The sequence below is a fragment of the Cricetulus griseus genome, chromosome 4 (assembly GCF_003668045.3).
Source record: "Cricetulus griseus strain 17A/GY chromosome 4, alternate assembly CriGri-PICRH-1.0, whole genome shotgun sequence".
Classification (NCBI taxonomy): Eukaryota; Metazoa; Chordata; class Mammalia; order Rodentia; family Cricetidae; genus Cricetulus; species Cricetulus griseus.
Window position 1 is genome coordinate 72219898 of NC_048597.1, and position 13231 is coordinate 72233128.

The window sequence follows — 13231 nt, forward strand, 5'->3', positions numbered from 1 at the left end:
CTAGGGTGTTTCCAATGGTTTTTTGGTTACATAGGAATTTGGCTGGCTGAACATCTTATCAGGGTGGTGAAAACAAACAAACAAAAAAAGGAAAGGAACATAACTGCTCCTAGGTATGGTGGCGGTGAAGGTTTATTATAGATAAAAGGAAGAGTATAGCCAGAGGCAGGGACATCTGGAAGAGTCCAGAGTGGACATGACCCTGAACTATACAAGAAGAAGGGGCAAGGGGAGAGGGGAACCAGGTGTGGCAGCCAAGAGACTCAGAGAGAGCCGATGAAAAGGCCAGGTAACCAAAATGTTTGGATTATATAGGGAAGGGCAGCTGGGGGAAGGGCAGCCCAGCCTTTGGGCTGGAGAAGTTTAGGATAGGGGGCAGGCATGCTAGCTGGGGGGCCCCTATAGCAGGCCGGGACTGAGGAATGCAGGGAGAACCTGGTGGCCAGCATTCACTCTGATACATTAAATAGGCACCTCAGCAGTGTGTCCCGAGTTTGAGACCTAACAGTTGGAGGTCAGGCTAACAGGGTGTGGAGCATTAGCATCAAAGTGGAGATTTGCAACAGAGGACAGGGAGACTGAGAATTCTTTGATCAGACATGTAGACAAGAACTTGACATGTAGTTGTCTTTGGAGTCACGATATAAGTGGTGTTTAAAACCACAAGCTTAGGGGGCTGGAGAGATGCTTCAGCAGTTAAAAGCACTTGCTGCTCTCCCAAAGGGCCCAGGTTCAATCCCCATCACCCATAGGGGATCTGACACCCTTACACAAAGCACCATTGCACATAAAAAAATAAAGCCACAAGCTTAGGCTTGCGGCACAAGCCTGGCAAGGAGAACCAACTCCTGCATTTTGTCCTATGAATTCCACACATGTGCCATGGCACATAGTTGACCACACACATACTATAAAAGGAAACTCAGGTGTTTGTACTTAGCATGCACTTAAGGGTTAATCTCTAGTCCTCTGCATCCTCAGGCAAAAAACAAGCCAGACCAAGGACCTGGCTCCAAGGAACGATCTAGCAGAGTAGATATATGGAACCGGGGAGGGCACTGCACCTGAGGGCTTCATCACCTGCCACCTGATGGGCCTGGAGGACGTGGGGGCTGGAGAGCAAAGAAAAGGAGGTGAGTAGGCAGTGGGATGGCCATGCCTTTGCAGGCACTGGTCCAGGAGCTAGGGCAAGAGGCTTTAGATACAAGGGAGGGCAGGTCTGAGCGGATCTGGCTGGTACAGCTTGGGCTGGGCAAGTAACCAGGTAGTGTACAGAGAAGTCTTTGAGAATTCGCAACGCAGTTTGCCTGGAGACAAGAAAAGTGGATTCTACTCAGAGCCAGCAAGCTTCTGCTTCTTACGGTGGCCGCGCCCAGCGTTCACTATGGGCACCTGGAAACCACAATTCCCAGAATGCCTCTTTCCAACTTCCGGGACCGGGTGAGCCGAACTCCGGAAGTAGCTGAGAAAGCGGAGGCGCCAGAGTCTGATCGTCTGCTGGGGCCGACTTGGGTTCGTCGCAGCCATGGGGAAGCGACAACACCAGAAGGACAAGATGTAAGTTGGGTAGCACCTCTCTTCTCACCTCATCACCACCCTGCAGGTCATCTCTTCCCGAAAGCCTCAGTTCTTGCAGCCCAATATCGTCTTAGCGCGGCCTCCGCGGCTAGGGCGTTTTGCTGGCCGGACTGATTCACTCCCGGGACTTACCCCTACCGCCCCTCTTTCTGCCCCTGCGTTGGTTGTCTGCCCTTTGGTCCTGGCTGTCACTTGCCAGCCTACTTGCAGGCGACAGTTTAAGACTAGCGGACTGTGTTCCGTGTTCCTCTCATTTGCCACTGTCTGTCAGGATGCTGTTTTCTGTTGTTTCTTGAAACAAGTGTAATCAGATGCTTTACCCCCAAACTGCTGGCAAGGATGCCTTTGACTTCTGTATTGCCAAATCTAGTGCGCAGCTCTCAGTCTTTGGGCTTCTTCCCTTTCCGAAGCCGACCCTTAGTGGGATCCTACAAGCGGCTTTGCTTTTTATCTGTCGCAATGACCTCTCTTTTATCATTCCTCCTTGCTGGGCTTCCTTCCCCTGTCCCAGACTTCGTGGGTGTCCCTTCATTTCTGTTCTCTGTGGGTGATCTGTTCTAGTAGTCTAATCTCGCCTGCACTAAGTCAGCTGTTTACTCAGTAGCTTTCTCAGAATTAGAATGCCTGAAAGGGAACTCTTTCTTGATAATTTTCACACCTTAAGCCTGCTCTATTTCCATCTTATTCCAGTGGTTACATAGTAAATCCCTGATTTGCTAGACATAGACTGAAGACAGTTTTCAGCCTTAAACACTGGCACACAGCAACCAGAGCTATGTTAGGTCATGTCTGGGTACTGCTCAAAACCATTCAACGGCTTCCCATCACACCTAAGGCAATGGAGAGTACTTTCTGGATCTTTAAGACTCCTTTATGGTCTGGCGTCTTTAATCCCAGTAGGGATTAGAGACAGAGAGGCAGAGACAGGCGGGTCTCTGTGAGTTCAAGACCAGCCTGGTCTACAGATCGAGTTCCAGGCCAGGCTCCAAAGCAGTACAGAGAAACCCTGTCTCGAAAAACAAAAAAAAAAAAAAAAGAAAAGAAGAAGAAGACGAAGAAGAAAAAAGAAAGGTTTTGGCTGGAGAGATGGCTCAGCAGTTAAGAGCAGTGACTGTTCTTCCAGAGGTCCCAGAGTTCAATTAATTCCCAGTAACCACATGGTGGCTCACAAACATCTGTAATGAGATCTGGTGCCCTCTTCTGGCCTGTAGGCACACATGCAGACAGAACACTGTATACATAATAAATAATTTTTTTTTAAAGACTCCTTTATGATCAGCTACTGTCCTTGCTTCTGTCTCCATCTGCTGCCCCATACCTCCCCAGATGTTCTTCTAGTGTCTCCCTTCCAGAACACATTCAGCTTTCCCTGCTCCAACCTCAGTAAGTACTGCCCTGTAAAGGGCTTCCCCAGATCTTTGTAAGCCTAGCTCTTTCTCATTGCCAGGTCATCCAGTTCATCTCCTTCAGGGCAAGGTCGCTGATGTTTGCATATATTTCTGTCTGTTGTGCTTATCATTATGTCTAATGCTGCAGCTGTTTGATGTGCACTTGTCAAGTGAGTGGCAGTTCTGTCATATTACATCTACAGCTTCTGTCCCTTCTGTGAGGGCAACTAGTAATATCCTCTGTCTTCCTTAGGTACATCACCTGCGCGGAGTACACTCACTTCTATGGTGGCAGGAAGCCAGGTAAGGGGTGTTGGTGGTACTGAGGAATGTATATAGTGGTCCAGAACACTGATATTACAGTGTATATTAGTGGGCTGAGTACAGAGTCCACAAAAGAGGATGCGTACTCAACATAGTAGAGTATAGTAGTGGAGAGATTTTAAAAGTATTTTTATGTAAAACGGCTTTTTCTTCATAGGAGGAAAACATGAATGGTAATACCCAAGTTTTCCAAGGCTGTAGAAAAAAGGATGTAGTTTTTTTTTTTCATTTATTTATTTTATTTGCATTGATGTTTTGTCTGCATGTATGCTTCTGTGAGGGTGCCAGATCCCCTGGGACTGGAGTTAGCTGTGAGCTGCTCTTGTAGACCAGGCTGGTCTCGAACTCAAAGAGATCCGCCTGCCTCTGCCTCCCGAGTGCTGGGACTAAAGGTGTGCCACCATTGCCCGGCTACTCTTAATCTGGGGCCTGGAGGTGTAGCTCGGTGATACAACTAGCACATAGCATATATAAGGTCTTGGGCTTCATCTCCAGCAATACATAATACAACTCTTCTCTTTTGGAACAACAGCAACAAAAAATTTAATCTGTGGTAATGTAGTTTTTGTGGTAGATACAGTAGATGAAATGCTTTCTAAATAAGTTTTCTGGTTTTTATTTAAACAGATATCACACAGACAAGTTTTCGCCGCTTACCTTTTGACCACTGTAGGTAAGATCTTTAAAAGGGTTCTGTTTTCTTTTTCTTAATTTAAATCAGAAACAATCTTATTTTATATATCAATCCCAGTTCTCTCTCCCTCCCATTCTCCCATGCCCCCCCAACCGACCCCCATCCCATCCCTCTTCTGCTCCATAGAAAGGGTGAGGCCTTCTATGGGGGAATCACCAAAATCTGTCACATCATTTGGGGCAGGGCCCAGGCCCTCCCCAGGTTCTATTTTCTTTTGATTATCATTCTCCAAGTGTGTGTATGTTTTAAGATAGGGTCTTTTTACTCTGTAGCTTGGGCTGGCTTTGAACTCCTAATTCATCTGCTTCTACATCCCAAATAGTCTACCCTTCTAGGCTATCATACTTGCATCAGGAGTATTTTTTTTTTTTTTCCAAAGACAGGGTTTCTCTGTGGCTTTGGAGGCTGTCCTGGACCAGGCTGGTCTCGAACTCACAGAGATCCTCCTGCCTCTGCCTCTGCCTCTGCCTCCCATGTGCTGGAATTAAAGGTGTGTGCCACCTCCACCCTGCTCTTTTAGATAGGATCTATATACTGTTCTAGTTTCTGGCGGACCTGGAATTCACTGTGTAGACAGGCTGGCCTCTAACTCAAGCAGATCACCTGCTCTGCCTCCTGTGTGCCATCATAAGAGAGAAAGGAAAGCGGCAGCATGGGCTGTTCACTAGGCAGACACCTCACGTGGGAAATGATTATGGTGGTTGAGGCTGCTGTAGACCTTTTCACCCAGTGCTTAAGAGATTCCCAAGGATTCAACTTTTACTCAGTCATGTTCCCAGCACACATCAGAGTGGTGCAGGCACCATACCAAAGTAGCCTTATCAAAGCTTGGGATGGGGGAAGATGGCTCTTGGGATGAAAGCTTGGTTTACCTGCTGTGTGAGGAACTGGAGAAGGAATCTTAGTCTTGCTTTCTCAAGGCCATCACTGGGGACCTCTTTTTGACTTGAATCTGACAACAGAACCCTTATATAGTATGAAGTAGGCTTGAAAGAAGCCTGGCTACTTCTGCACCAGGTACTGAGGCACCTCTTGGGATGATGCCTTATCCCTAATGGTGTCGTGGGTCAGTGGCAGGGTGTACTTGGAACTGTTGGGAAGGTTGTAGGAACTGTAGCATGCTTATGTGCCCAGAAGCTGACCAGACATCTGTCCTTTTCAGTCTCTCTCTGCAGCCTTTTGTCTACCCAGTCTGCACCCCGGAAGGTGTCGTCTTTGACTTGCTGTGAGTTTCCTCTTGAATTTTTAAATTTCTTTTTACTTGTGGTGTATTTGGTATTTGTGTATGTGAGATTGTGTTCAGGTGTATGTGTATGTGGAGGCCAGAGGTTGACCTCAGGGGTCTTTGTCTGTTGTTCTCCACCTTATGTTTTTGAGACAGGACCTTGTCACTGAACTTGGGACTTGCTGTTTCAGCTATTTTAAACCCTACTAAAGTTACAAATGTGTGCTGTCTTATCTGCCTTTTATATGGGTTTTGGGGATCCAAATTTCAGGTTTTTGTGCTTGCATAGAAAGTACTTTATCCAGTGAGCTGTCTCCCAGCACTGCCTTTAATTTTGATTTAACAAGTACTATATGATTGTTGACACCTACTAGAGAAAGGGATGTTGAGTTTGAGGTTCCAAGCAGGGACAGGGTCACCAAAATCTTGTTCCTAGAATCTTCATGATGTCTAGGTGAGCCTCTTTGTGTAGACAGAGTTTCTGTCCTGTCTGGTCCCACGGCCGTTTAGTCCCAAATAAACACACAGAGGCTTATATTAATTATAAACTGTTTGGCCAAAGGCTCAGGCTTCTTATTGGCTAGTTCTCTCTTAATTATTAAGCCATTCTTATTAATCTGTGTATCTCCATGTGTCCATTGGCTTACTGATAATGCCTGGGTCTCTTGTTCCTCGGCAGCTACATGGCATCTCCTTGACTCTGCCTTTCTCTATCCCTGTTTGGATTTCCCACCTGGCTGAATCCTGCCTGTCCATTGGCCAAAACAGCTTTATTCATCAACCAATATATGAGAAACATATTCACAGCGTACAGAAGGACATTCCCCATCACTCTTTAGGAATTGGGAAGGACAACCAGGTGTTCAGGGACATGGCAGAAAGTGCTCTGTGACCTCTAGCAGGCAGTATTGGCTGGTAGTGCTGTTGCCGCTGCTCTGGATGGAGATGAGTCCTTCTATCCCCATGTTTTAGTGCCCAGCTCCTTACCTGTCTGTCCTTGATGTGGAACAGTGATGTACAAGATATTCTCTGCCTGCAGAAAGCATGGCTGTGATGAAGGTGCATAGTTCCCAGCATTATATTCTGAAGAATTTTACCCTACGTATGTTCCAACATATGTTATCTTTGTTTTATACTACAAGCTTGTTTTCGGTTCTAAAATACTTTCTAAAATTTAGAAAAAAGTGAAGTACTTCAGTAGAACATTGACCATAAAGAGCTCACTGTTCAGGGTCATCACTGTGCAGGTTTATGCCTTCTGGGCTCTGTTCTGTACACAGATTTGTTTTTGGAGAGTGGGGTGTCTTCACTGTGTTGCCCTGGCTGGCATTCTGAGCTCAAGTGATTTCCTGCCTTCATCTCATAAGTAGCTATGGGTGGCTTACCACCATGTGTGGCTGCAAGTATACTTTTTTTTTTTTTTTTTTTTTTTTTGAGACAGGGTTTTTCTGTGTAGCTTTGGAGCCTGTCCTGAAACTCATGCTGTAGACTAGGCTAGCCTTAAACTCACAGAGATCCGACTGCCTCTGCCTCCTGAGTGCATGGGCCACTACCCCCTGGCACAAGTATAATTTTTGATGCTGACCTAGTATTTTGTTGTATAGACATGCTAACATTGCCCAGTTAAAGATCTTCTTTATATGCAACTGCAGTCAAACTCCTGCAAATGCTGAGTAGAGCGCAGTGGGAAAGCACAGTCTGTGTGCATCAGGCATGTGTTCAGGCTCCAGCACCAGGGAATCCCCAGTCTACTGTAGAATGCAGTCTACAGATGAAAGAAGCTACTCCTCCCCTCTGTAGTGAGGTGCAGCCTGCCCCGCACACTCATCTGGGAGCAGCCCTAAGGCCTCGGGTGTTCTCACTGGCAGCTGCTACTGGTGACATTTTTATTTGACATGTGTGGGTTTTTGCCTGTATGTCTGTCTGTGTACCACGTTTGCACAATGCCTGTGGGAGCTGGGAGAGAACATTGGATTCTCTGGAACTGGAGTTACAAATAGTTGTTATTGCCATGTCATGGGGGTGCTGGGAACTTGGGTGCTCTGTGAGAGCACCATGTGCTCTTGACTGCCGAGCTATCTCTCTAGCCTCTAGTGACACTTTTTGTTCTTTTCCATCAGAAACATTGTTCCATGGCTTAAGAAGTATGGGACCAATCCCAGCAATGGAGAGGTAGGTGGCCATGCAGGTACTTATTGCCATGGAGCTGTATCCTGCTTTTGCTTTGTCTTTGCAGTTTTCATGTCCTCAGTGGAGAACTGCTCACAGGGCCTAGAACGGCAGTCCTCCACTTTCCAGAAGTGTTACCTCTGTGTCTACGCATGTGCATGTACAGCTGGACCCCTGTATTTGCAGATTCTGTTTTCTTGGATTCAATCTACCATGCTCAAAAAGAAGCATTTGTGGAAAAATTGTATCTGTATTGAATATCTATATACTTTCTCTTGTCATTGTTTCCTAAAAAGTTTCAGATAATAATTATTTAGCATTTATTTTTATTTTATTTTGGTTTTTCGAGACAGGGTTTCTCTGTGGCTTTGGAGGCTGTCCTGGAACTAACTCTTGTAGACCAGGCTGGTCTCGAGCTCACCAGCCTCTGCCTCCGGGAGTGCTGGGATTAAAGGTGTGCGCCACCAACGCCCGGTTTTGTGTAGCATTTATGTTGTAATAGGTAGCAAGCAGTCTAGAGGTGGTTTAAAATTGGTGAGAGGGCACACATAGGTTCCATTCAAATGCTATATCATTTTGAGACTGGAATATTTGTGGAGTCTTGGTACTAATCTCTTGTGAGTGTACACCATTGTATATGTCTTTGTTTGCTTGAGACAGAGTCTTATTCTGTAGTTCAGGCTGTCTTCTCACTCACAGCAGTCCTGCCTTAGCCTCCATGCTTGGCTGTCTATGTTTTCTCTCGAGTTTGATCAGAGTGGGTGACTTATCTGTATCTTGCTTTGTGAGTCTCATGGGTGTCAGTACAGAAAGCACAGCTTTTTCTGTGAGACTGTCTGTCCTTTAGAAAGAATGGCTTTTACACTTATTTACCTGTCAGTGTATGTGTAAGTAAGTAGGGTATCTGTGTGAGTGCACATGGCATGGCCCAGGGTCAGGACGGCTTGTGGGTGTCAGGTCTCTCCCACCATGTGGGTTCTAGGGATATAACTCAGGGTGTCACACTTAGTGGTAAGTGACTTTACCCACCCACTGAACCATCTTTGGACTTGTGTCTTTGTGGCTGAGCTGGTACTGAATCCTCTGCCATTTGTCAGTCGCAGAAGTGCAGAAATGGCCCCATGCACATTTCCTAATCACACGGGAGTATTCTCTAGGACTGTGGAGTCAAAAGAAGGTTGGCTACTAGCCAACTGCCTTCAAAATTGTTGTACATTTGAAGTTTTTAGCCACACTGTGCAGAAGACAGTGCTTCTTTCCCATGTCTTTGACAATTCTGGGTATCATCAGAGTTTTTTGTTTTGTTTTTTTTAAAGATTTATTATGTATGTATCTGGTGCCATAAGAGGGCACCAGATCCCATTACAGATGGTTGTGAGCCACCATGTGGTTGCTGGGAATTGAACTCATAACCTCTGGAAGAGTAAAGAGTGCTCTTAACCTCTGAGCCATCTCTCCAGCCCTTGTTTTGTTTTTTGAGACAGGGTTTTTCTGTGTGACCCGGACTGTCCTGGAACTCACTCTGTAGATCAGGCTGGCCTCGAACTCAGAGATTTGACTGCCTCTGCCTCCTGAACGCTGGGATTAAAGACATGTGCTACCATCACCTGTTTTTTGTTTTTTGTTTTTTTATGGGCAAAAAGAAAGTCATGCACACCTTTAATTCCAGTACTTGAGAAGCAGAGGTAGGTAGATCTCTGTAAGTTTGATACCAGCCTGGTCTACAGTGAGTTCTAGGACAGCCAAGGCTACACAGAGAGACTCTGTCTTCAAAAAGCAAAAACAAGTCATATTTATATCAAATAAGCACCCAGGTCCAATATTGTGACTTCTGTGCTACCCAGGAACAATATTTCTGATTAAGGTTGTAGCTCATTCTCTAGCCTGACTTGTTCACACATTTTAATCAGCCTCAGGTCCTTTAGTCCTTTTGCATCTCAAAGGTCTGTGTCCACCCCTTCTGTGGGCCTAGTTCTTTATCCATTCAGTTGTTCCTGTGAAGAAGGAATCAGCTTTGTATGTGCAGGGCCCAGCATGGAGACGGGGCAGAGTCACTGAAATGACCCAGATGGGGATGGCGAGGGAAGAGGGAGGGTGGAAGTGCTGAGGAATCTTTGAGGAGCTGCTGTCATGCTCAGTCCTGAGGATGAGAGGAGATGACATTCAGATGCCATATTGGGGAACCTCGATGGCCCTGGACAGCTATGGTGGGTTGGAAGCTCAGGCAGGGTCATGACCCGACCTGTATTGAGGATAGTGTTGGTTTTGTCAGGAAGGTGCTCTGAGGAGCCTGGTGGCCCTGGGGAGATCTGCCGGGATCATATATACGTTTGTCTAGGTGAGAGGTGCTGTGTGCCCTTGCACCAGGTTGAAGGCAGAAGAAAGGGGAGAGCCAGATGTTTAAGGTGTTGAGCCTGAGTCCTGTCTTTAGGGCAGTAGGGATCTCAGCACTCAACTAGCACTGTGGGGTCTTGGGGACTGAGAAGTTGTCACTGTCCTGATCAGCAATGAGGACCAGTGGAACTTGGTAATTAGTCCAGGCTTAGGATCTGAGGCCAGGCCCATTCCACCACTGTTGCCAGAGTACCCCATCTTAACTTGATTACCTTCTTTTTTATTTTTATTTTTATTTTTATTTTTATTTTTATTTTTGGTTTTTTGAGACAGGGTTTCTCTGTGGCTTTGGAGGTTGTCCTGGAACTAGCTCTTGTAGACCAGGCTGGTCTCTAACTTACAGAGATCCGCTTGCCTCTGCCTCCCGAGTGCTGGGATTAAAGGCGTGCACCACCAACGCCCGGCTTGATTACCTTCTTGAAAGCCCTGTTTGAAGTAAGGTTTCTGTGACTTGTAAAGTTTGGGGGAACATTTCATGTCAAGGTCTACAGAACTTACAATGTATTTCGTCTGGAGACTCTGCCTGTCCTGTTAGTGCAGATCATGTTGCTCCTCCACTTCCCAGCCTGGGACAGGAATGCCTTGGCAAGAAGAATTCCTGGGTTGGGGGTGCAGTTCAGTAATAGAGCACTTACCTAGCTTGCAGAAGACCTTGGCTTCCGTTTTCTAGCACCCTACCCCCCAAAAATCCACATATACAAAATTTCAACCTACTGAGTGGCAGGAAGCCAGCCACAGTCTTCCATCTGGTGACAGTCTGGGACTGGTGTGGGGTCCAGAGATTCTATCCCGTGTAGATGCATATATTGTCAGCCCATTTCTTCCCTGTTCTTGAGGAAAGGGGGACTGTGCTATACACAGGGGTCTTAGACTCCTTCCAGAGCCTGTGTGCTTTCTCATGGGCTGCTTGGGATGGAAGCTTGGGCCTCACCTCCCAGAGTAGTGTGCTTTCCTTCCTTGGTGTTTCCCACTTGGAAGTGTGACCAACTTTTTCTGCTGGCATCCAGGAAGCTCCAGGGGCTTTCTCCTGAGGCCCCGGGTTGGGAGGATAGCCTTTACTGGTTTCCTCATTATGAGGTCCCTGCTGCCTGCCTGTGCCTTGTGGTTGGTTGGTCTCTGCCTTCCTGAGGCTGTGACTAAGGATGTTGAACTGGCTCCCCTGCAGCAGCCCTGCCCTTCGTTGTTTTGTTAGTGTTCTCTGTCCTCTGCTTCCAAGCTGCCACCCTGCTATCTTATCTACAGTTGTCCTCATGACCTCAGTCTCTGTTCTCGTGGACAATTGTTAATCGGTTATTTTTGCATTCTGTGTTACAGGTGCTCTTTGGGGTATCAAATCTTGTTAGTTGGTCTGTGCTCTACAGCTGCCAAACTACATCTAGCAGTTACTTTGGTCCTGATTAGAAGCTGGGCTTTGTTCTGGTACAGCACTCCTAGTCTGTGGGTGTGTTCATTCCTTTCTAGGTCTTTAACCATGCTCAACACACGCTCTATCACTGAGCTACATCACCAGTTTTTCCTCTTTCAGTGTTGTTGTTTCCTTTTAAAAAATATTTGTACCACAGCATAAGCAGAATTCCTGGGTACTCTCACTAGCTTTATTTGTTACATTTATTTATTTTGTGTATGTGTGTGCATGCGTGTGTGAAGGTCAGGGGACAACTTGTGGGAGTTAGTTCTCTCTTTCCTCTATAGGTCCTGCTGGGCATGGAACATATCATCAGGCTCAGTGACAAGCACCTTTACCAGCTGAGCAATTTCTTTGTCTTCCCTACTAGTTTTTAGTATTATTTATTTTTGTTTCTGTTTTTATTTATTACCATTATTATTATTATTATTATTATTATTATTATTATTATTATTATTATAGAGCGAGGATATGATGTGGGTGTTGGAGTGGTGCACATGTGGCCAGGGGACAACTTTGAGGAGTTTGTTCTCCCTCCACTGTGGGTTTCAGGGATTGAGTTCAGGTTTTCAGGCTTGTATAAAGTGGTAAGCTATCTCAGTGGCCCTGCACTCACTCAGTAAGTGGTGTGCTTACCATAAAGATATTCAGACAAGGCCTGGATATGGAGCTCAGTGGTAGAGCACACGTTTAACATATATGAAGTCCTGAGTTTGGTGCCTAGCACCAGAAAGAAAAGTTCAGACATTGTAGAAATACACATCTTTATTCCGCAGCCTCATCATTTAGCCCAGTAACTACCCCTTCTGTTTGTTGGATTTGGTGGTTATAAATCTGGAATTCTGCTTACAGCCTGGGTTTACAGATGACATCAATGCAACTATGTAGGCTTGCCATTCTGCAACTTTCAGGAGTCCTGGCTGTGTCTTGGAGACTTCCAGAGAAAGTTCCCCTAGTGTAAACTGAACAGAGTCAGTTGGGCAGATCTTTCTGTTCTGTCCCTGGTGCTCCTGATTTGGTAGCCTTCATTTTCTTTCTCCCCTTATTCATTATTGTTAATTGTCTGTCTTCCAGAAACTTGATGGGAAATCCCTGATCAAGCTGAACTTTGCAAAGAACAGTGAAGGTGAGAGTCCCTTTTGTAGCCAGCTCCAGGACTGGTCCACAGAACCCCTAAGCTCCTGCTCTCACCAACTTCTTGTCTATAATCAGGCATTCCTTTCTCTTCTCTTGTGTTTGGAGACTGAACTTGGGGCCTTACACATGCTACACAAGTGATCTGCCTGAGTCAAATCTCCAGCCTCACTCATTCCTTCCTGACACTTGCTTTTGATTGCCAAGTTGACACATGACTTCTCAAAGGACCATGTAGTTTAAGTACAGTTAGGTGGCTCCCACAAAGGCTGTTGGGCTGTTGTGAGCTGCTGGTGCTATAGTTGGGCCTCCTGCATGGGCCATACCTGGCTGAGGCCGTGGTCTGTTTTTGGCTGTAGGTGGAAGTTGCTCAGGTCAAGGCCAAAGGTGGCCAGCCTGACTGGTTGTGGATATTTGGGAGACATTTCTAGTCTGCTCTTGAGTAGACTCAATCATCACTGCTCCTTCAGACCTCTGCCCCACTAGGGCCCCCTACTCTAAGTCCGTTTGTGCCCAGTTGTTGCCCAGTTAGATAATAGCAGCTACAGTTCCAGCTGCCCTGCCCCTGTCCTGGGGTCTGAATTTGTTGCAGGTTCTTGGTGGTTTTGACTAAGAGATCTCCTTTCACTCTTATATAAGTACCACAGTTGAGGTTGTTGTCAGTGCTCACTGGGTGTGTGTTTTCCATGAAAATGTTGCAAGCATAGAGAGAATGGGCCATCTTTCTTCATTATCTGATCTACAGCAGCCCTGGGTCAATAGGTCATATGTGTCTGTTACACCTGTTACACAGCAGCTCTTCTGGAGTGTCTGCCTGGAAATGTACAGAGAACAAGCAGGTGGGGTGTGTTATGTGTGTTTTGTGTGTGTTGTGTGTGTGTGTGTGTGTGTATGTGTGTGTCCTTGCGTGAGAAGAACTT

The 13231-nt window shown here is 46.2% G+C and overlaps 1 protein-coding gene across 1 annotated transcript in view; it reads left to right on the plus strand.

Annotated features, from left to right (window-relative positions):
- Window positions 1–1439: 1439 nt before the first annotated feature.
- Ppil2 (peptidylprolyl isomerase like 2) overlaps window positions 1440–13231 on the plus strand; it is a 29846-nt gene continuing 18054 nt past the window's right edge. Inside the window, exons 1-6 of the mRNA XM_027413213.2 lie at window positions 1440–1557; window positions 3220–3269; window positions 3918–3963; window positions 5147–5209; window positions 7330–7381; window positions 12252–12303. Coding sequence (XP_027269014.1) covers window positions 1526–1557; window positions 3220–3269; window positions 3918–3963; window positions 5147–5209; window positions 7330–7381; window positions 12252–12303 — 295 coding nt within the window. The 5' untranslated portion in view covers window positions 1440–1525. The remainder of the gene's footprint in view (window positions 1558–3219; window positions 3270–3917; window positions 3964–5146; window positions 5210–7329; window positions 7382–12251; window positions 12304–13231) is intronic.